The following is a 21448-nucleotide window of genomic DNA, read 5'->3' on the forward strand; positions in this document are numbered from 1 at the left end:
GCGCCACGTGCGAGATCTCGGCGGTCACCAGCGCACCTCCAAAGAGAGACATTGGTCGCTTGACCTGTCTCACAGCATCGCGTGAGCGGATAAGAGCCTCTGCTTCTCTGGCCATGATATAGTATTGCAAACCGCCATCGCGCAACAAGAAATGCAGGGAGCAGCAGTCGGCTTTCAGGGTCGGTTCTCCATGCTGCAGCAGTTGGCTTTATGCAGGGACTCCCCAGGTTGAGAAGCAGCATCCTCTTTACGCCTAGCTGATGTTCACGTCCCGCCACAAGGATCCAATTCCGCCAATCTGCCCGCCTTCTAGATGCAGAGGCTCCGCCCAGGAACTTCTCGCCCCATGCGCCAGGCAAAACACGTCTTTAGGCCCAACGGCACATGGCCCATCCGTCTTGATTAGGTGTCGGTTGGTCTGAATCTCCACGTTCCCGGCATGGCGGGCGAGGCTTGCGAAGAACTGTGCCGTAAATCTTTGGCTTCGGCCTGTCGACTACATTTGTAGCAACATAGCTCAAAACTGTAGTACGTTCTTTATAGTAGGAATTATATACTGGACAAGTCATGCATGACTGTGGGGCGAGCTCAGAACGCTTCCAGTACCTGTACAAATAATACTAATCTCTCCAAGGCTGCTCCAACTCCTCATTATGCCTTCGTCTCCCCACCCTCCGCCATCAAATGCTTCAAAAATTTGCCATGTGCTCCTGGCCAGTTTTCCTCGCATTTCCCCTTGACTGTTCCAACCAACATCCTATTTGCCTTGATCTCTACGTCCTCCACTAAACTCCATTCACTGTCCTCGACGCCCTCAGCCCTGTCTGCCTCCTCCAAAGTGTCCGTCCTCAAGCACCTCCAAGTGGTCCGTTGCGTTAGTCCCAGCGGCGCTTTGATGATCCACAACACTCCATCATCCAGATCCGTCATATGCGCGTCAAACTTGACAGTTGTGTCCCACAGACCTGCGGGAAGCGCATTCATGTGGTCGGTGATTCTGTAGCATTTGGCTGCTGGGGTGGAGGGGTCCGAGGGGAGCGTTTCGTGAGAAGCATATTCAGGGTCGAGACGGATGAGGAGTTCGTGGTTGTGGAGCTGGGAGACGGCGCTGGCGAAGGAGATCGACCGCGGGAGGTGAGTTACGTGGTGGAGGGTTGCGGTTGTGTTCAGAGCTGCTGTTCATTAGAAGGAGAAAGTTGAGGAAGAGCAGAAATCCTACAAAACATGGCTGATGGGTTGGCCTGTTAGCTGGATCGAGGATGTATGTGAAGCTTGTGGTATGAGGGTTGTTTTCGCGCGGACTTTCTTCTATATGACGCCAATCGCAACTCGTGTTGTAGTGTTCTAGATTAAGTTGTGTAGATCAAAAGCTAGAGTCTGGGATGGGAGGAACAAGAGAAGCAAGGGATATGTATGTCGTGAGTGAATTGATGATGCTCCTACAGTTTCATGGGAATAAGCGACACGTCTCAACCAACAATGACCTCAAGGCACGAATCAGGACTATGTTAGGCTCGGAAGTAACCTGCGAATCCCCCTGGGGCTAATACGATAGCATATGCAGAGAATACCGTCCTGCGGCTCAGCTGAACACATCTGACCTATGGCGTGCATCGGAGCGCGGAGCTTCATCAGAAGCCATCGGACTATCGGAGCCCGGATTAAATAAGAGCCGGGCGTCGCGTAGTTGCTCCACTTGAAGCTTGTAACGAAACCGAATGCATAATCCTCTATCTAGCCACATACAACCGAAAATTCCCCTATTTTCTTCTCTCTGCTACTAGACTAGAAAATTCGTCCAGCGACGCTGTCTGGAGGATTTCGAAGATGCTGACTTTGGCCTTGACAACGCTACCCAACCAGTTCCGAAAATCTACAGCAACCAGAGAATCAACGCCAATGCTTGTCAGAGCATCACCAGTGTCGATGTCACTCTTCTCCAAATTGAACAACTCGGCAACCTTGGCTACCAGTAGGTCCACGATGACCTCCTTTGACCTGCTTTCGGACAACGATCCTGTCGACAACTGAGACACCAGGCCATCGATGTTCTTCGATGATTCGGACTGTGAATGGACCGAGGCTTCTGTCGCGGTGGCATCGCCCAGTCGCAGAGTTCCCAATCGGCGGTCTTTCCTCACCGCTGGATCATCCACTAAATTGCGGTACCCAGAAATACAGGTAATGACCTGGCTGTTCTCGGTACGGCGTCGGTTTGGATTCCTGATTGCATCTTCAAACAGTCGCAATACATGGGCGATGGGCAAACACTTCATGCCAAGGGCCTTCTCCACGCGCATCTTCACTGCATCTCCACCTTGTGCGACGTACCCAACATCATCGATTGGACCAAGATCGATTGTCACAGCGGGCAGGCCGAGTGACGTGCGGTATCGCGCGAATGCATCTTGAAACGTACCACCAGCAGTATAGTTACTCTGCGACACGTTACCCAGAACTCCAGTGGCGGAAGAGGTCGTGATGAAGAAATCCAGGCCTGGCAAGTTGTGGTGAAGGGCCCAGGTGCCGGTGACTTTGGGGCCGATAGCTTTCTGCCATTGTTCGAACGTCATGCGCTCAAAGACCGTGTCGTCGAGTATTGCGGCGATTTGAAAAACCCCGCGGATTGGAGGTAGCTCTTCCCTCACTTTCGCCAGGAGACTACGGACGGACTCTCCATCGGAAATGTCACAGTTGCGCAAGTAGACATTGCAACCGTACTTACTTCCTTCTTGAGCCAACGCCAACCCTTTTGGGTGAGCCACAGCATTGCGGGAGACTATCATCAAATTTCTGGCCCCCTGTTCCATCATCCAATAAGCTGCGGCAAGTCCGATACCTCCAAGACCTCCAATGATCAGATAGGTAGAGTCCGGAGAGTCGAGGCCAAGCGAAGGTTTAGTCTTGGGGATGACATGCACCTCATCATCAGGCTGTGGAAGAATGACAGCACTGCCCAAGTGGCTCCCACCTCGGATATGCTCAAAAGCTTTGTCGATCTCGTCCAGCCGGAAGACTTTGGCTGACGTAGCGAGCCTAGCTCCTTCGTGCTGCAACAACTCAATGGATTCTGCTAATGCCCTGTGGAATATCGTGCCTCTCATATCGCTGTATTGCAGGGTATCAAGGCCTGTCATGGAGACCCCGCGACCAAACGGCGTCATATCAAGGTGCTTCGACTTTTCCAAGTCGGCCCTGCCAAGTTGTATGAAGCGGCCAAATGGGGCAGTACACTCCCAGCATGCCTTCAGCAACGACCCGCCGACAGAGCTCAGCGTCACATCCACACCTTGACCATCGGTCTGGGACATGATAGCAGCAACAACAGAAGCGGCCTCGCTAGGCAAAATATGGCTACTGGAGACGTTGTAATCCTTTAGCAGAACATTGCGCTCTTCACCTGTTTCGCAAGTGACAAAGACCTCGGCTCCGATGTTCTGCGCCAAGGCGAGAGCAGCTCGATTAACACCTGCCGTAACAAAGTGTAATAGCACTCGCTCATGCTTCTGTAATCTTGCGATATTGCGCAAAGCTAACCAAGCGGTCGAACACGCATATGGTGCGGATGCGGCTTCCTCCCAAGTAAGATCGTTGGGAATTTTGACGACGCATGTCCAGTGAGCGCGGCTGACATTGCTTATGGGGCCTCTAAAGATACCGCAGACTCGATCACCAACACATAGCCCGGAATCTTTTGTGTCTGGACCAAGCCTTCTAACGACACCGCTGCCTTCATGAGCGGCCGGATCGTCGTCTTCAATTGCCTCTACTATGTTCAGGCCAAAAGCTTTCGGCTCGATCTCAATCAATCCGCTCGGCAAATCTTCCACCGTGATGGATGTTTCCACAAAGCAGGATCCGATACCGGATACACCGCTGCGTGTTCGTTGAAGCCTCAGTGTTTTGTTGGAATAGCTGAAGTCTTGCAGGTAAGGAGGTTGGCCGCCTCCACTAGCAGCCCTATCCTGCGCAAGATCTGGATACAGACGAGGAACATACAGCCCTTGGTCTTTCACAGAATATTCCCAGTCCAAGTTGGCATTACCGGATGGGCTATAGTCGAAACTCTGCTGCAAGACGTGCGCCAGCATGTGCAGTGTTTCTGTTGGCCACGATTGCTGTGGTCGCTCACATGCCAATCGAACATATCGCTTACTTGGATCTTCGCGTCGCAGAGTCCTAAACAGACCAGCCATCTGAGCAAAGCGTGGATCCTCGTGGTCAACTGCTCCACCAAAGCTTAACCAGAAAATGCCTTTGGAACGAAGCAAGAGATACCGAAGTTTCTCAAATGCTTTGTCGTCCATGGTATCGATGAAGGGTGTATGATGGTCGAGCGCCACGATGAGTAGACGGTCATCATTTGCTTCAACTTCCTCGAAAGTCTCCACTGAGGGCGCCGATCCGGTGACGCGTTGTACAGTACTAGCGACTTGATCTAGCCAGGCCTGCGGTTCCAAAGTTGACGGTACAACGAGAGAAATTGAGGATGGATACAACGGGTCCTGGTTCTTGGCGTGTGTCAAGATGGTGCTGGTAAATTGGACTTCAGGATCTTCGCAGTCTCCAATCTCAAACTCTATGCCAGTAAAGCCCGCTGCTTTCAAAGCCTCATCCCACACATTGAGGTTGACGTAAGGGCATGTTTGGCGTTCAGGCTCCTCGCTCAACCACCATTTCTCCACGGTCCCGAAGATCAACTGAACATCGAGCGAATCTTGGCTTCCTTCAAGTAGAACAAGCTGACCTCCCGGCCGTAGTAGCTTGCGGACATGCGATAAAGTACGTTTCAAGCTTGTCGTCGCATGTAGCACATGTGAAGCCACTACAAGGTCGTAACTCTGACCTGCGAAACCTTGTTCTAAAGGATCTTGCTCTATGTCGAGCTTGGAATAGCTCATCTTGTCTTCCCAAGCCGCAAACTTGGTCTTCGCAGCACCGAAAAATCCTGAAGAGATATCCGTGAAGTCATAGTGTCCGAGTAGTGTAGCACCTTGCCCCTCCTCCGATCGGGCGGCGAAAGCATCCAAAACGACGGACGTTGCTCCGCCAGTCCCGCCACCAATCTCGATAACTTTGGCACCAGGCTCTACGACAGAGTAGAGCTCAACCACTTTTCGGAGGTGCTTGTAAGAGCCGTTGCGTAGTTGCGGTAGTTCTTCGTAGTAGCGATTGAGAAGTCCGCCTTCCATCATCAGCTCCAAAGGTGTCAGTTTGCCCTGGATGATGTCACACAAATGGTTTCCAATGCGATGGACCATTTCTCCAGACGCATTCGCTGACGCCACTTCAAGGCAAAGGCTTTGGATGAAAGTCTCGCTTCTCCTAGACCACGAGTCACTTCCAGACATCAGAGTACCGTTATCGGCTACCTGGATGACTGTACTCATCCATTCGAAGAATCTCTTGTGATACCAAGTCCACTTATCGCCCGCCTTTGCTCCCAGCTGCTCTAGAGCTCTAGCGATATGGTGGTAAGCGACTTCGCGGACGTTTCTGGCGAATGCTAGCTCAGGCTGGGTCAAGAAGATCTTCATTGACTCTCTAATACCACCTGGGACTGTGTAATTGGTATCCAGTTCCCATCGGCTCTTTGAATGAACCGGTGGATGCGACGCCTTTGCATCTTGCGCAGTCGCTGCCGCTTGGGTGACTCGTTGGAGACGGAATTGCTGGATCTCAAACATTCCTGTCTGGCGTTCGCCAGCAATGACACAGTCATTATCTCCTACTGCGTATACGAGACCTTCGAAAAGTGACCCCTTAGGACTTGACGATAGACCGTTCAAATTTGCGAACAGCCTTTGGCCTGCATGTGTGCCGAGCTGCGAAGGTACAGTAACCCTTCGTATCGATCGAGGGATAAACATCGCGTCTTTTGTAAGATCTACAGGCAGAGTCGCATAGCAGCACTGGAAAATTGAGTCCAGCGTCGTTGGGTGTATCACGTATTGCTGTTCGCGTTCAAAGGCCGCTGGAGCAACAGAGAATTCTGTTTCCGACCTTTCACCAGCAACGCGACTGCCGATGATGTTCTGGAACGTTGGACCGTGTTGGAAGCCTGAGTCTCGCAAACGCTGATACAGAGTCTCGGGCTCTATCTTCTTGGTGTGCTCCGATCGGGAAGATTCTAGGCCAGGCATAATTTTGGGTGTTTCCAACAGAAGTGAGCTATTGGCTGCTTTGGCCGAAATGCCGCCCTTGCAGTGCTGTATCCAGGAATGTTTGGTGTTGACCGACCACAACTCAAACTCGTACCAATCTATGCTGTCCAAGTCCTTGTCGCTGCAGGGGCGAAGTGAGAAATGGATCTCTATTCCTCTGCTCGACGAACTTGACGTGTGCGGGATCATAAGAGCATTGACAATGTCTACGTCTCGCAGGTGGTATTGCAACTCAGCTGCATCTTGGCTATGGTTCCCTTTAAATAGACGCATCGCTTCAATAGCCATTGACACATATCCTGCGCCTGGCAGAACCACACTCGACTCCAGCTGATGATCGACCAACCAAGGAATGTCACTTGTGCGAAGAAAGTTGCGCCAAGTTGGACTCATGGGGTTTGTACCGGGGATGACCCTACCGAGTAACTCGTGAGGCTTGAAGCGTTTGAGTCTGTGCTCTTCAGAAGCTCGAGGCTCAAGCTTATAGGCGGTTTGATGATTCCATGGGTACTCAGGAAGGTTGGAGACGTACTTTGGTTGATGTGAGGGGGTTGACCGCCGCTTGTTCACTGCTACGAGATGAACTGGGTAGCCTCGCGCCACTAACGCACAAGCAACATCTTGCATCGTGTCGACCGCGTTCAGAGGCCTTTTCAGACAAGAAAGATATGGAATCCGTGTCTCGCGCAGTGTTTGTCTGACCGGGCCGGACAAGGTATCGTGCGCACCAATTTCTAGGAAGACGGAAACCTGGCGACTTGACGCTGGTAACGTCCGCGATTCGCTGTGAACCTCGGCCGATCCAAAGACCATGGATTCCAACGCGCTAGAAAACAGAACAGGACTGGTTAGGTTGCGTACCCAGTGTGCGGCGGAGAATGCTGAACGCGAAGTGATAATGCCACCCGTGACCGGAGATGCGAAGGTAACGTCCAGCTTGCCCTCTCGAGTTGGTTCGAGAACTTCTTCCAGACAACTTTGGTATTCCTCCGCCATAAACTCCATATGATGTGAGTGGTAGGCCAATGGCACCTTCAGCTTTCGTGCGAAAACATCATCTGCCTCCAAACGAGCTGCTACTTCTTCCAAGGCATCCAAGTCACCAGAGATCGTAACGCTGGACGGGCTGTTGATGCAAGCAACTACCACTCGACCCTTGGATGAGATGTCGCCGAGGTACTCCTGTACTTCTTCAGCACCCAGACCAACGGCCATCATGCCGCCAGAGAGTGCTGCAAGTTTCTGGTACTTCTTGGCAAGTCTCCCTCGGTGATATACGACTCCAACAGCTTCTTGGAATGAAAGCACGCCTGCTGCATATGCTGCCGCTATCTCGCCACTCGAGTGACTGACCACAGCAGATGGAATTATGTTCCAAGACCGCAGCAAGTCTACCAAGCACAGCTGAACAACGACACTGAGCGGTTGACTGAGCTCGACCTCGTGGACCTTGGTACTTCTCGCATCTCGCGATAGCTCTTCTCTCAGCGACCAAAGTGCACCAAAGGCTCGCAAGTGCGTTTCTGCTTGATCGATCGATGAACTGAACACCTCTGATGCGCTCATGAGTTCGCGACCCATAGCGTACCATTGAGCTCCTTGGCCATTGAAGACATAACCTATTCGGACCGGTGAAGACGATGCCCGGATTGCCTGCCGGCGCGGATCTTCCAGGATCTCTGCTAGTTGCTCCAGGCTGCGAGCCTTGACGGCGACTGTCCATGGCAACCTTGATCTGCGCTCAGACAGCGTGTACGCCAGATCATCAGGTGATGGAGCCTCTCCACGTTGTAGGGCGTCTCGCATGTACTTTGCCAAGTCCCTGCTTCTCTTGCCTGTACCGGCTTCATCTCTGGTGCTCAATATGTAGACCAGAGATGGTGCCTCAGTGGATCTGTGAGGATGATGATCGACTCCATTGCTCGCATTGCCGTTGACGCTTTCGCCATTGCCATTTGGGGATGCGTGTTTGTATGGTATGTCAGGACCAGGGGGCGCGTCGAGGATAAGGTGTGCATTCGTGCCTCCGTATCCAAAATTGTTGACGGATATCCTCAATGGCTTATCCCGAGGCCAAGGGGTCAGGCACGTCGGTACCCGTAATCTCCAATCCTGCAGCGGAATGTTCGGGTTGGCTTTCTCGAACGTGACATTAGCAGGGATCTGCTTGTGGCGTAGTATGAGAGCTGCTTTGATGACCGCTGCTAGTCCGCTGACCGGTTCGGTATGTCCAATGTTGCTCTTGACAGAGCCGACCCAGACGGGATCGCAAGCCTCTCTCGACTTTCCAAAAGTTCTCGCCAAGGCTTCGGCTTCGATCGCATCGCCTCCGGTTCCTGTTAGGTGAGCCTCCACGTAGCCTGTGGATGCGAGATCGATTCTCGCCCGGCTGTAGCATTGTTGAATCAACGATCGTTGTGCGTCCATGGATGGAGAGGTTATCGTTCCGGTCCTGCCGTCCTGGTTGACAGCTGATTCGCGTATCACAGCGTGAATGTGATCGCCGTCGTTCACCGCTGCGGAGAACTTCTTCAAGACCAATACCGCCATCCCCTCGCCCCTGCCGTAGCCACCCCAGCGATGATCCATGGAATAGCATTTTCCATCTTCATGTAGTAAGCCGAGGTTCGAGATGGCGATGAAGAAGTCCTGATTCAATATCGCGTTCGAAGCTCCAACGATGGAAACATCCGATTCTTGATTTCGAATGCTGTTGACACCCATGTGCAGCGCTACTAGACCACCCGAACATCCCGTATCCACCGTCACACTAGGTCCTCTGAGATTGTAAAAATGCGAAACTCTGTTTGCGAACATCGCTGGGCCATTTCCAGTGACTAGAGACGTAGGGAGTGCATCCGCATCTTTCATCAACATTTCTGTATAGTCTCTGCCAAAACTTGCTGAGAAGACAGAAGTGTTTGAGCCGGAGAGCTTCTCGGTGGGTATACCCGCTATGATTACATTAGCTCCAGCCAGACAGCATATCGAGAAAATGATGGCTAGCTTACCATCTTCGGTCGCCTGGTATACACCTTCCAGAAGTAGCCTCAGCTGGGGGTCCATGGCCTTGGCCGCCTCCGCTGTAAGGTTGAAGAAAGGCGCATCAAACTCAGTCAAATCTTCTTCGATAAAGAAGCCGCCTTTCACGTGGAGCTACAAGCAACGATCGATTAGCCTATAACCATGATCCCGAGAGTTCTGATTGGTTCGTACACTGTCAGTCCGTAACGGGTCCGGATGGTATGTATTAGAGACGTCGAAGCGGCTCTTGGGAATCGGCGACCAGCAACTTTCGCCGTTGGCTAAAGTATGCCATAGGCCATCAAGATTGGATGCCGCGCCTCCAAATTTGCAGCTGATACCGACTATCGCGATCGAGTTTGACATATCATCTGAGTTCGTGGATTGAACGTCACCAGAACGGTGACCATTGGTGCCATGGACGTTGTCGCCGCCGTTGCTGTCATGGAAACCATTGACGCCGCTAGTGCCGTTGGCTGACTGGTACGGCATTGTAATAGTGTGCTGGATTTTTTCGTTATCGGCTTCAGAGAAGTTGGAGAAATGGTCAAAAGGTAGGCTTGTGCATGAATTGCTAATCTTCTTAGAAGCTATCTGGCGCGGAAAGATTAGATAGGTATGTATGTCGCCGGCTTAATCATTGCTAACCTACCAAATTCACCTCGAGAAATAGTGCTGCAACACTCGAAATCACGGCCAAAAGATTAAGATTTCGGATTCGATGATGACGAGTTATTGTTGCTTGTACATGACGAACTCACGTGATCCGGCGGAAACTCGGGGTAGTTCCAAGTATCCATGAAGCTTCTAGCATGTCGCGTCGTCTGAGCACGAGCTGCAATGTAAAATAACCTTGAGATAACTACATTGATGGTCTGCCATGGGACAATCGGGCTATATGGCAATCGATGCGATAGGTAGGCCCGACCGCCATCGGGACATACGGGAGAATAGCGGATACCTAGTCCTCTTGCGCAAGGGCCAACATCCACCATCCACATGTTCTTGGTACCTTTCGACTATTCTTGGGACATTTGCTCACATTTCTTATCATTGGCTGGCTGCATTGTTTTACGCAACTTCATTTCACGCAACATGAAAGTCGACATCGTCAAGGTACACGAAATCTGGCCTCGGAGCCATCAGAACACATCACCACAGTCTGCCAATTTGCCTATCTTGGACGCATGGTATGCCTACCGTCGCACTGTACCTACCATATATCTCTTCGAACAATCTACGAAACCGCAAGACCTGATTAAACGCCTTACTGAAAGTCTTTCCCAAACACTCGATATCTTCCCGCGCTTCGTTGGGACTTTGGAAACAATTACAAGCCCAGGTGTGGATGGAAAAGAACTTCAGCGGACCATTGTCAAATGGGGAAGCCCTAGCGATAAGGCAGTAGAACTTACTGAGGCGTATACCAAATCGCGCATTAGCAGCCTGCTTCCACCTACCGTTTTGAATGAGTCTACATTTTTATGGGATTACTCGCCCTCGTCTCTTCGCACGCTATTTCCTGCGCCCTGCTCTCGTCCCCCGGGCATTCGCATTCAGATCACAGCGTTCTCCTGTGGTGGTTTCAGTCTCGGGATCGATTTTGAACATGGCTTAGCTGATGGCTATACGGCGGGAAGATTACTGGAGCACTGGTCGATTCTCTATGGACAAATGTTTCACGGCGAAGACGCGATAGGCCCAAATCCCCCATCATGGCAACCGGAAGTTTTCAGCAGCCAGCTTGCCGGTATCGATCTAAAAGAGCAAGGCTCGACACTACTTAAGACAGCTCAAGCGCTTCCCACACGAGGCCCGTATCGTCGTGCCCTTCAACCAAATGGCCCTATCCAGGGAGCCGATACCATGTACAACTATGCGTTACATATGCCAGCCACGGAAGTCGAGCATAGACTCGGAGACCTGCAGTCGAGAAGTCCGATGCGCTTGACCGACCAGGCAGCGCTGATCGGTTTCTTCTGGGCATGTCTCAACCGAGCTCGTGGTCATGCACAACGGCCACCAATCGATCTACACCTGGCGAGCAGCTTCCGTTGGCTTCTAGGAGTACGTGACGGGCTACTGGGCTCGCCGTTCGTCGTGGTCATGATTTCCCCTGACGCCCAGAGCAACCCTGCCAATGCTACCGATCCAATCAAACTCGCTACTAGGGTCACGGAAGCCCTCAGCCAGTACGACGATAATGCGATGCATGCAATCACCTATGACGCTACGTTCAGCGACAGTCCTTCGAGTACTTTCAAGCCAAAGGGAGGCGACGAACATGTAGAGTTCAGCTCCGTCGCTCACTTGGGATATGACAAGTTCCATCTAGGACCCCTCCGCCCATCTTTCTATGTGCCATCCTCATCCATACCTAATCTGTTCGTTTTGACTGAGGCATTGTCTAACGACCAGGCCGTTGGCAACGCATGGTACAAAAATGGGCTTAATTTGTTCTTCAATGTAACCGAGGATGTCTTTGAAGCATTTGCGTCTGAACCGGCGTTGACGGGCTGCGAAGTATACCAAGATGTCTGAAGAAGAGAAGCATTTTCCATGCGACATTCTTACCTGTTCAGCTATATCAATGTCATGCTCGTCCTTCAAGCTCATTTTTTGACTCCGAAGCTTTGTAATTCACTGATCCATGATGTCAACTATTAAATGGAATTCATATCAGAGTATTCAGAGTACGCTGGAGTGATTGCACTAAGGATACGCTCCAATATGATGACTTCTTGTGGGGAGGTGAGGCAATGCAGTTGAGAGGCTGGGGGAAGCGGTGGGGCGCAGCGCTTCTGGCAAAGCGATTTCTCGCTGTTAGTTAAGTGGCTAAGTTGCGCAGTGCACAGCCTTTGAACGCGTCGCGTCACACGAAGTATATCTGTCGCTAACCGAAAGAAGCCAAATAGGAGAAACCTTGCCCTCCACCCAACTTCACCGCGCTCCTATGCTACGCCAAGGATACCACTCACTAATTCTTTTACGTGCAACCCCTTCTTCAGTACCGAAATATCCTGTTATCCACCTGCTATCAGATGAGCGCAATACAATTGCCTGCGTACCTGCGCGTTGAACCCGACGAGACTGCCGGTTCCTTTAGGGAACTCGTTGACGCCTCTTAGCTCTGACGTGTCGCATGAACGTGCGCCAGCGTTAAATGCGAAAGCAGCTCGGTAATCTCCACCGAACAATGTACTGGTAAGGCAAGATCATATTTACGTACGGAGTTGGATACGATAAGAAGCTGACTATAGTATTGGAAAAAAACATGGCCGCGCCTAGCATTGCTCGGCATAAACAAGAGGAGATAAGCTCTCCGGCTTGCATCAGCAACACATTTTTCACTGGAGATCTCCTTCGTACAGCGAAACCAGAGTATCCTATTCCTTCTAAGTTACATGCTGACGACAGCCGCGTACCATGACATATCAGTCTCGCTTGACCCTTCCATTTCCACTGCCGCACTCCAATCCTCGCACAACTCCGCGTATTCTTGAGTACAATTTTGGCAACACCAGCACTCGCCCATGTATTCGAATCCGGTCATTTTTCCTTCTCTTGAGGTGCTTCCAGTATGAACTATGGCGCGGCTGAACGTGTCGCTCGCATCTCACTTATACGAACGGTCTCGGCAGCCTCCGGAAAGCTTCTGACCATGCGCTCAAGTATACTTTCCGTGTGGTCCGCCCAGCCCTGTTTATGTGCGGAACATAGGACAACACCTCCGAAGGTATGAGCCTGTGGCGCGCCATATGTCTCTCGATAGCTGCACTCGGAGCATAAGCCCTCGTCAGCCTTTTCCAACATTTCCCCGAGGCCGTTAAACAGCAGGATCTTCTCCCGTGAGAGGACGTGGCGATACTGTTGCAGACTTTCGATTTCCTGCTTCTTGGTCTTCTTCTGCTCGTCAAGCCTATTCCATAATTTGACATGCTTCCTCGTTTGCTCGATGACGCGCTTGTCCTCAGGTCTGCCTAGGGTAAGGCCCTCTTCCACAAAGCGGTACCGTCGCATGATCATGTGAATTGGGCCGCCAAAGTAGCGAAGGAAGTTGATGACACACTTCATCTCAGGCTGTCTTGCCCACGCTACGTCCAGTGCCCAAAGCGCCTCGCGGCACTTGTGATAGGCTATTACGCGCTTGCTTTCTGGGACATATGCGAAGGTGCTGTTGATTTCTCCCTCGGAACGATGCTTCCAGTATGATATACCGTCGTACATTGTATTGCCAATTTCGGCCATGATGTCGAATTGGTCGTTGGTGAACCAGATGTGGTCGAGATCATTGCAGACCAAAGCAACACCAATGGTGAAGCGAGCGAGCGCGTCGGTATCGCGCATGCGGAAGAATTGCCAGGGACTCTTGGAAAGGGCAACACTGTAACGGCGAAACAGCATAGTGTTTGTTTGATGACGTGACTTTTGCGACGACATCAACAGGAAGCAGCGGTATTCACGGCACATCTCGGCACTGGAAGGGACGTGTTAGTGAGGAGACTTCAAAGATCGGAATTACCTGACAGCGGTGACATACTGGCCTGCTGTTCCTCCACACAATGTATCTAATACTTCGGTAAGACTGTAGCCCACAACATTATCGTCATTGGCCACGTCCATAAGGCTACCCTTGAATTCTGCGATGATTCCCATGACGATGATGCGCATGAACGCAACATATCGTGACCAATTCGTGTATTCAGGGATGACACAACGAGTATATTCCCAAGCCGTGGCAAAGATCTCCTGTTTGACCCGGTCTGGAAGATCTATATCCTTTAAGTCATTCGCAATGTCGGGCGGGTAGTACCAGCGCTCATGAACGACCACGGCCTTGTTCTTCACTGATTCATCAGATTGTGGAGCGCATTTCTGATCATTTTTGGGGAAGAAGTTCTGGACCTCTTGAGAGCGGAGACGCTGTTTTTCTGATTAGAGCCTTTATCAATGTTGAGTGATACTGGACGTACACTGAAGAGCACGACCCCTGTCCAAACGATCCCGAAGCCTATGGCGTTTGCCCAAACTTTGGTCATGAAGGTAGACATGGTGGTGTCAAAGAAACTCCTCTGTAGAAAATTCAAATAACCTGAGATAATCTTGGCTGTCATGGAGAGTGATCGTAGCAATTTCGTGGCGCGCCGCCTTTATATCAGAGTACATGTTGCCAATGCTGATACCTTGGTAGCACATGGTTGTTTCGATTCATAACCCAATTCGTCCCCTAGCGTTCCATCGGCCATCCACCAATGGTCTGCGTTCCATCCGGGATCAGAGCAGTTAAGAATTGACCCGAAACCGATGTCTCTCCCGAATCGTAGCAGCGGGGTATTTTCCAGATCTTCAAGGCTGTCATGCAGTATTGAATATTGCGTTCGTTTCCTCCGGCATGGCGCGGTTCAATTCGTCGCAGCCTGATAAGCTATCAGCATCTTGTCAGCAAAAGCACAATATAGGTGGTATATCTGCCGCTGACTCTCTTTGGCGCATTTGGAGGTAATTCTGTGCATTTCAGCATCTCTGGATAGAACGTATTGGTAGCATCAACGACAAAGATGGAACACACCTTCTCCCAAATCCCTTTTGCAGGATGGAGTATTCTGCTGGTGGTGAGCTAGACAGTTTCTAATATATGGAACAAATGCTGAATTTGACCCAAGATCTTCATACCCATCCTAGGACAAGCTATGTATCGCCGGTGGTTGCATAGCCTAAGCAAGTACCCAGGACCTTGGTTTAACAGCGTCTCGAGTATTCCAAGCGCAATTGCAGCTTTCCGCGGCGTCCAACACCTGTACAACTACAAACTGCATCAGAGATACGGACCAGTAGTTCGGGTCTCTCCCAATGAACTGAGCTTCACCGAGTCGTATGCTTGGGAGCAGATCTACGGTAATCGTGTATGCTCATTCAGGACTGTCCACGAACTGGTCGTAATGTCGGCTGATCATCCTATTTAGCACGGCGACGTGATGGAGAAAGCGCCTCTTTTTATCGGTGTTGTAAAGCCAATCGATGGCTGCGTTGGCATTGGCCTCGCTAAGGGATCTGAGCATACGAGACAACGACGCGCAATGGCCGTCGGCTTTACGAAGCCTGCTCTCATGGCGCAACAGGAAATATTGGAGGTACAGACCGCCAAATTGATCCACGCCGTCAAGACCCAAGGCAAGAACGGTAAAGCTCTGAATATGAGCGATTGGTGTATGACTCTCTTCCTGCTTTCTTCCCACTGAGAATGGTGACATAATCTAATCGAATGCAGTATCCTTTACGACATTCGACATCATCGGTGATCTATGCTTCGGCGAGTCTTTTCATTGCTTGGATGAGGGCGTTGCAACAGAATGGGCGCTGGCAACTACGAACGTTCTCATCTCCTCAACTCTGGACATGGCCGTTCGGAGAGTCACGGGAGTCGGTACATGGCTCAACCAGATGGCGCAAAAGCTCATGCCAAGGAAAGCGATGAAATGGAGGATGATAACCTTTATGAACACGAAGAAGAAAACCTTCGACCGTAGGTCATGACAGGATTTCTGTGAAGGCAAGGTCAGCTAATATGTTCCAAGGTCTTGCCGACGAAACCTCTTCTCACAAGGACGTTATCTATCATATACAGCGCAACAAAGACGCACGAAAGACTCTTGCACCTACAGAGCTCCTTCTCAACATGACACTTCTTGTCACCGCAGGCTCCGAAACCATTTCCACTCTTCTCGTTACTTTCATGTACAATCTCTGCGTCCATCACGAGATTCATAAACGTCTCGCTACCATGATTCGCACGACCTTCGCGGATCCAAGTGACATCACGCTGCAAAAGTTGGAAGAATTGGTCTACCTCGACGCGTGTATTAAAGAAGCGCTGCGCATCTTCCCACCAGTCAGTTCAAATCTTCCTCGTGCAGTCCCAGCAAAGGGTGCACAAATCGGTCCGTATATACTTCCGGGGGGTTCGCTGGTCTCCGTAGCTCCATGGGCAGCAGTGCGGTCTGAAAGCAACTTCCATCTGCCAAACGAATTCCACCCCGAGCGATGGTTGCGCAACCACCCCGAACAGGGATGGGATCCAGCTTTTGAAAATGACAAGTTGTCCGCGTCGACACCGTTTGGAACTGGACCAAAACAATGCATGGGCCAAAGCTTGTCATACTATGAGATTCGTTTGATAATGGCCCATCTACTCTGGGCTTTTGACTTTGAGCTAGAGATGGAGGGCGTCAAGGGCGCAAAGAATCAGTTGTGGAGTCTAAGTCCCTCCACCGAGCTTCTCAGGTCGTATCAGACACTCAACCGACCGGAATTATATATTCGATTCAAAGAACGGGAAATGTTATAGGGTTCTACACCAGTCGCGAACTCAAGAAAGTGCTGCTTTTGGGTCCATGATGTCGGCTAAAGGGTGCTTATCATTTTCCCAGATGAGCGCAAAGCAGGGTGAATCGGGCTTTGATCGTGGATCATGTAGAGGTTGGAGCTGCGAAAACACCCTTGCAATAGAATGGGCCCTTGCCATCTTGTGTCTGCTATATACGCGATTCGTAGCTCCTCATTTCCGGCTGTTCCGTGGTGTTGATTGCGCTACAATATTGGCGATGATATTGTTCGCAAAGGGATCGGTAAATAACGTTTCATTCTGAAGATTCAATTCAAAGGAAGCTGTACAGGGCTCATAGAGTTCAAATGATAAATGTGTGTAGCGATACAAAAGCAATTGCAGTGCTAAGGAAGCAGTTCCGCAAACAAATCCCACGTGAATTCGTCGGAAAGTTCCGGTTCCGTTCGGAACTTTCGAGGCACATCAAAGTCTGGTCGTAGAACTTGTCTTTGTACGCGCGACAGCGTGTTTGTGATAGCATCCTATAAACCCAGTAGAAGGTGTGTTCATGTGAGTAAAGGCGAACATGCGTGTCAATGCGATGTATTATGCGCTACAGGGTGTACAGCATCGCTGCTGCGGACTATCTATTTGGCCGGGCTGGCCTGCGGGTCCTTCATACTGATCAGGACCGTCTTAGATTGCAAGTACTCTTCTAGACCAGCCAAACCCCCCTCGCGGCCGTAACCACTCTCCTTGCATCCGCCCCATGGGAGCTGGGTCAATGGCATGACGGGACTATTAACTCCTACCATGCCAACTTGAAGAGCACGGGTAACACGTAAGGCACGCGGCATACTGGACGTGAAGACGGCAGCGGCAAGTCCATAGGATGAATCGTTGGCCAGCGCGATGGCCTCTTGCTCTGTGGAAAAGGTTTTGACCGCCAGAACAGGTCCGAAGATCTCCTCGCGGTATGCGCGACTGTTGATAGGAGGGTCGATCAGAAGCGTTGGCGGCATGAAAAGGGCGGTGGGATGAGTCGGTACCTCGCCAGCAACTACGCCAACGCCCCCGTCGCGTGCGGCATCCACAAAAGCCTGCACTCTCTGATGATGTTGCTGGTCGACCAGCGGACCGAAGAGTGCCTCGTTGGGCGGGCCGTGGGCTGCAGCCAATTGCTTGAAAGCGGTGCTCACACCTGCAATGAAGGTATCGGCAATGTCGCGATGGACAAGCACTCGGGAGGCTGCGGAGCACACCTGGGCGCCATTGAGGGCAAATGTCTGCGAGCAGTGCGTAATGGCGCTCTCCAGATGGGCGTCATCGAAGACGATTGCGGCCGACTTGCCTCCCAGCTCAAGTGTGACGGGCTTCAGGTTGCTCTTTGCAGCTGCAAGTTGTACAGCACGACCACCACTAACAGAGCCCGTATAGGCGATCTTGGCGATACCCATGTGCGAAGCTAGGAGAGCGCCTGTCGCCGGCCCGCCGGAGACCATGTTCACTACACCTGGCGGAAAGCCAGCCTCGCGAAATAGCTGTCCCAAGTACAACGCGCCCAGTGGTGACTTCTCTGACGCCTTGAATACAAAGGTATTACCTGCTGCCACAGCGGGCGCGATCTGTTGCACGCCAGTCAGCGAGTGACTGGGAGTAACCAAGTGAACGGCATTCTCACCTTCCATCCCGCAAAGATGGGCGTCGCATTCCACGCCCCAATGCCTGCACATACACCAATCGCCTCCTGGAGCACCATCTTGAAAAACCCATCGCCGTCTTCTGTATACGTCGTCCCTGCAATCTTGTCCGTCAAACCAGCGTAGTAGCGGAAAACAGCCACGTGACTTCCCACAACTCTGCGAGCCAGCATCATCGGCGATCCCATGCATTGTGACTCCAGTTGGGCTATCTCTTCTGTATGTTTCTCGACCAAATCTGCATAACGAAGCATCAGCGCACTGCGTTGCGCGCCCGTCATCGCCTGCCATATTGGGAGCGCTGCTTGCGCCGCCGACACAGCCAAGTCGACGTCTTCTTCTAGCGCCACTTCGATGTTGTTCGAAACAAGACTTCCATCGTAGGGATTGTATACCTTCAATCTCTCGTTGGTATGCGACACGACATACTATATCCGTTTGCATTAGCTCTCATCGCACTATGTTCCGCACTGTCTCTGCTTATACCTCATTGTTGATGAACAATTTCTCTTGAATCTTGGTCATGTTTCGGTTGTATGGCTTTATCAGAGATCAAAGAGGAAATGGACGCGCGATTGAGCTATCAACAAATCGAATGGTTGATTTTGGAAGAGATGGGTGTCTTGGTAGTTTGTACTGCCTAGTCTGACTTCGACTTCTTTTTCGCTTATTCACCCAGCAACCCCGATCTCAACTTGTGCTGAAGTAAGCTAGTACGAAGCTGGTACGGCTGGATATGAAATGATTGCTCCGGTAGGTGAATACTGCCGTTGTGCTTTTGTCGGGTTATTTCCTTCCATCGTCGGGTCTTTGGCTTACATCGTTCGGGTCGATTGCCTACAACCCGCGTATCACCCGACCAGATGCGCCAGCCGTCAACCGTCCGCCGACGATGGTGCTCCGCTCACTTCGCGAAGCGTTCGAGTCTGGACCTCTTCTCAAGTCAGCTCAGAACTAGACGCCCTGGTTCTAGACAACAAAAGTCGTTCTGTATACGGGCGGTAGGCATCCACTACATGCATGTCATCAGGTCTTTGTCAACTTCTCTGTAGCATTATCCGTATCTATCGTGTACATCAAACTACTCCTCTTCTTCTCAATGTCGAGCTCATTGTCTCTATTAGCGCTCTGCGCCACGCTGGCCGCAAGTCTCGTGATTTTCCTAGTGTACAAGATCGAAGTTCACCCACGTCTTTTCAACGCGTTTCGACATCTCCCCACAGCCAGGGTAAGACATCACCATAACGTGCCTGATACATTACTGAATAAATTATCATAGGGTGGACTACCATTCCTCGGCCATGGATTCCTCCAGTTCACCAATCCTCGTGGTCAAGCCTATCTGGACATGGCCAACTCTATACCGAACCAGGGCTTGATTCATTTTTATGGGTTCATGAACGTCAGTCATATCCTGCTAGTCAGTAATGAGGCGCTATCTGAGGTACTGGTTCGTCGCGCATATGCTTTCACCAAGCCAGCGGTAGCTCGACGATTGCTCAGCCAAATACTAGGGCCATCGCTTCTCATCTTGGAAGGCGATGAGCATAAATATCTCCGAAAACGTATCCAGCCGGCCTTTGGCCATCGAAACGTCCAAGATCTTTGCCCACTTTTTTGGTCGAAAGCTATTGACATGGTGGAAACAATGGAACAGTCCGCTGCTTCACCTGACTCAACGGACTTCGTAGTGGATGTCTTGCCTTGGGGCAACAAGGGTACCCTCGATGCCATCGGTTTGGCGGCATTAGGAAAGGATTTCAACACACTACGGGAACCGAACGAGCTTACCGATTTATATGAGCTCGTGACTGGTAGCAAAGAAGGCGTGCGTCTATTGTTCATTGCCAATGCTTTGTTGCCGGCCTGGTTATTAAGACTCTTACCCCGCAAGTTCAACCGCGACATCGAGGACGCTCGCATCAGGCTGCGACAGCTTTGCAGTACCTTTGTAGAAGAGAGAAAGAAAGAAGTCACTGGAGACAGTGGCCAAAAGGCGCTCTTACTGCAGCTCATACAAAGTGGAACACTGACGGATGACGAACTTGTTGGCCAGCTCTTGACCATCATCGGTGCAGGGTATGGAACAAATTTGAATGATCTATGATGATCTTCTACTGACCGCAAGGTAGGTACGAGCCAACTTCAGCGACTTTGACCTGGACTCTCTGGCTGCTTGCCACCCATCCAGCCTGGCAAGACAGTCTCCGTGCCGAACTTCGCAGCCACATCCCTTATCGCTTCTTCGCCAACGATGCAGAAAGGTTTACTGAATTCGCTACCCTCGACACTCTCCCCATCCTCAATGCCGTCGTCAACGAAACGCTCCGTCTCATGCCCACCTCGCCCATCACCTCGCGCGTCGCCACAGAAGACACCACCGTTCTCGGCACTGCCATTCCAGCTGGAACACGTCTTTGGATCGTTCCCGCTGCTATGAACCGGTTTGCATCCTTCTATGGTGAAACGGCCGATGCATTCGATCCGGGCCGATGGATTGATGAAGACAGCGGCCGAGCTAACAACCATGGTAATGCCCACACCAATTATGCTTTCCTTACTTTTCTGCATGGACCGCGGAAGTGCATTGGAGCGGGATATGCCAAGGTCGAATTACGAGCTTTCATCGCCGCCTTTGTGGGTAGCTTTGAGTTTGAGATGGCGGACAAAAGTTATGTGCCTCAGCCTGCGGGTATCACGGCTGTCAAGCCACGGGATGGTCTACCCTTAAGACTGAAGCGCACAAAAGCTTGGTGATGAATTGCAATCATCTTGTCAGATGTTTTTGGGGGCATGCTATGGTGAAGATGATGGAAATAGGTAGCTTGGACGGATACAGGAAATAACGTTGGGACATTTTGATACTTACACGCCATGAGCTAGAGCGAATCACCTGTTCTAGTGCTCCAAGCGTGTCGTGATTCATTCCTAACTGATATGGGAAAAACCTTAGTTGCTTTTTGTTCGTTACCTGGCATTCAGTAGATGACAATGACCGCTTTGTCACACACATATCCCATATCCAATCATTTCTTAGGTTACTCCGACTGCGGTGGGAGACAAAGATACAAATACACCACGGGGATTATCTTCGAGCACAACCAACCCAGGATATACACTGAACAAGATAGGGACAATCAATGCAACACGAGACAATTTGTTGATAGATAGGCTAACGGCTGAACGAAGAAGGGTCATTTTGGTTCGATTACAGGACGTGGGAATGCCGCGGGCAA

The 21448-nt window shown here is 51.1% G+C and overlaps 7 protein-coding genes across 7 annotated transcripts; 3 read left to right on the top strand and 4 right to left on the bottom strand.

Annotated features, from left to right (window-relative positions):
• Window positions 1-651: 651 nt before the first annotated feature.
• AA0111_g4621 (hypothetical protein) lies at window positions 652-1226 on the bottom strand (the record flags this gene model as incomplete). Its single annotated transcript, XM_028650645.1, has 2 exons — window positions 652-1172; window positions 1220-1226. 2 exons carry the CDS (start codon window positions 1224-1226, stop codon window positions 652-654), a joined length of 528 nt encoding a protein of 175 aa, XP_028508145.1.
• A 534-nt stretch (window positions 1227-1760) lies between these two features.
• On the bottom strand, window positions 1761-9680 carry AA0111_g4622 (Compactin diketide synthase; the record flags this gene model as incomplete). The annotated part of the gene is made up of 3 exons (XM_028650646.1): window positions 1761-9118; window positions 9176-9320; window positions 9381-9680. The coding sequence occupies 3 exons, from the start codon at window positions 9678-9680 to the stop codon at window positions 1761-1763; spliced, it is 7803 nt and encodes a 2600-aa protein (XP_028508143.1).
• A 603-nt stretch (window positions 9681-10283) lies between these two features.
• Window positions 10284-11729, top strand: AA0111_g4623 (hypothetical protein; the record flags this gene model as incomplete). The annotated part of the gene is made up of 1 exon (XM_028650647.1): window positions 10284-11729. The coding sequence occupies one exon, from the start codon at window positions 10284-10286 to the stop codon at window positions 11727-11729; it is 1446 nt and encodes a 481-aa protein (XP_028507832.1).
• Window positions 11730-12773: 1044 nt separating this feature from the next.
• Window positions 12774-14239, bottom strand: AA0111_g4624 (hypothetical protein; the record flags this gene model as incomplete). The annotated part of the gene is made up of 3 exons (XM_028650648.1): window positions 12774-13665; window positions 13711-14111; window positions 14162-14239. The coding sequence occupies 3 exons, from the start codon at window positions 14237-14239 to the stop codon at window positions 12774-12776; spliced, it is 1371 nt and encodes a 456-aa protein (XP_028508107.1).
• A 924-nt stretch (window positions 14240-15163) lies between these two features.
• AA0111_g4625 (hypothetical protein) lies at window positions 15164-16533 on the top strand (the record flags this gene model as incomplete). The annotated part of the gene is made up of 3 exons (XM_028650649.1): window positions 15164-15395; window positions 15457-15711; window positions 15764-16533. The coding sequence occupies 3 exons, from the start codon at window positions 15164-15166 to the stop codon at window positions 16531-16533; spliced, it is 1257 nt and encodes a 418-aa protein (XP_028508108.1).
• A 626-nt stretch (window positions 16534-17159) lies between these two features.
• On the bottom strand, window positions 17160-18737 carry AA0111_g4626 (putative aldehyde dehydrogenase-like protein; the record flags this gene model as incomplete). The annotated part of the gene is made up of 3 exons (XM_028650650.1): window positions 17160-18137; window positions 18194-18640; window positions 18699-18737. The coding sequence occupies 3 exons, from the start codon at window positions 18735-18737 to the stop codon at window positions 17160-17162; spliced, it is 1464 nt and encodes a 487-aa protein (XP_028508146.1).
• A 574-nt stretch (window positions 18738-19311) lies between these two features.
• Window positions 19312-20969, top strand: AA0111_g4627 (hypothetical protein; the record flags this gene model as incomplete). The annotated part of the gene is made up of 3 exons (XM_028650651.1): window positions 19312-19440; window positions 19492-20291; window positions 20345-20969. 3 exons carry the CDS (start codon window positions 19312-19314, stop codon window positions 20967-20969), a joined length of 1554 nt encoding a protein of 517 aa, XP_028508147.1.
• Window positions 20970-21448: the final 479 nt, after the last annotated feature.

Source organism: Alternaria arborescens, assembly GCF_004154835.1.
Source record: "Alternaria arborescens strain FERA 675 chromosome Unknown contig_8, whole genome shotgun sequence".
In the NCBI taxonomy this organism is placed as follows: Eukaryota; Fungi; Ascomycota; class Dothideomycetes; order Pleosporales; family Pleosporaceae; genus Alternaria; species Alternaria arborescens.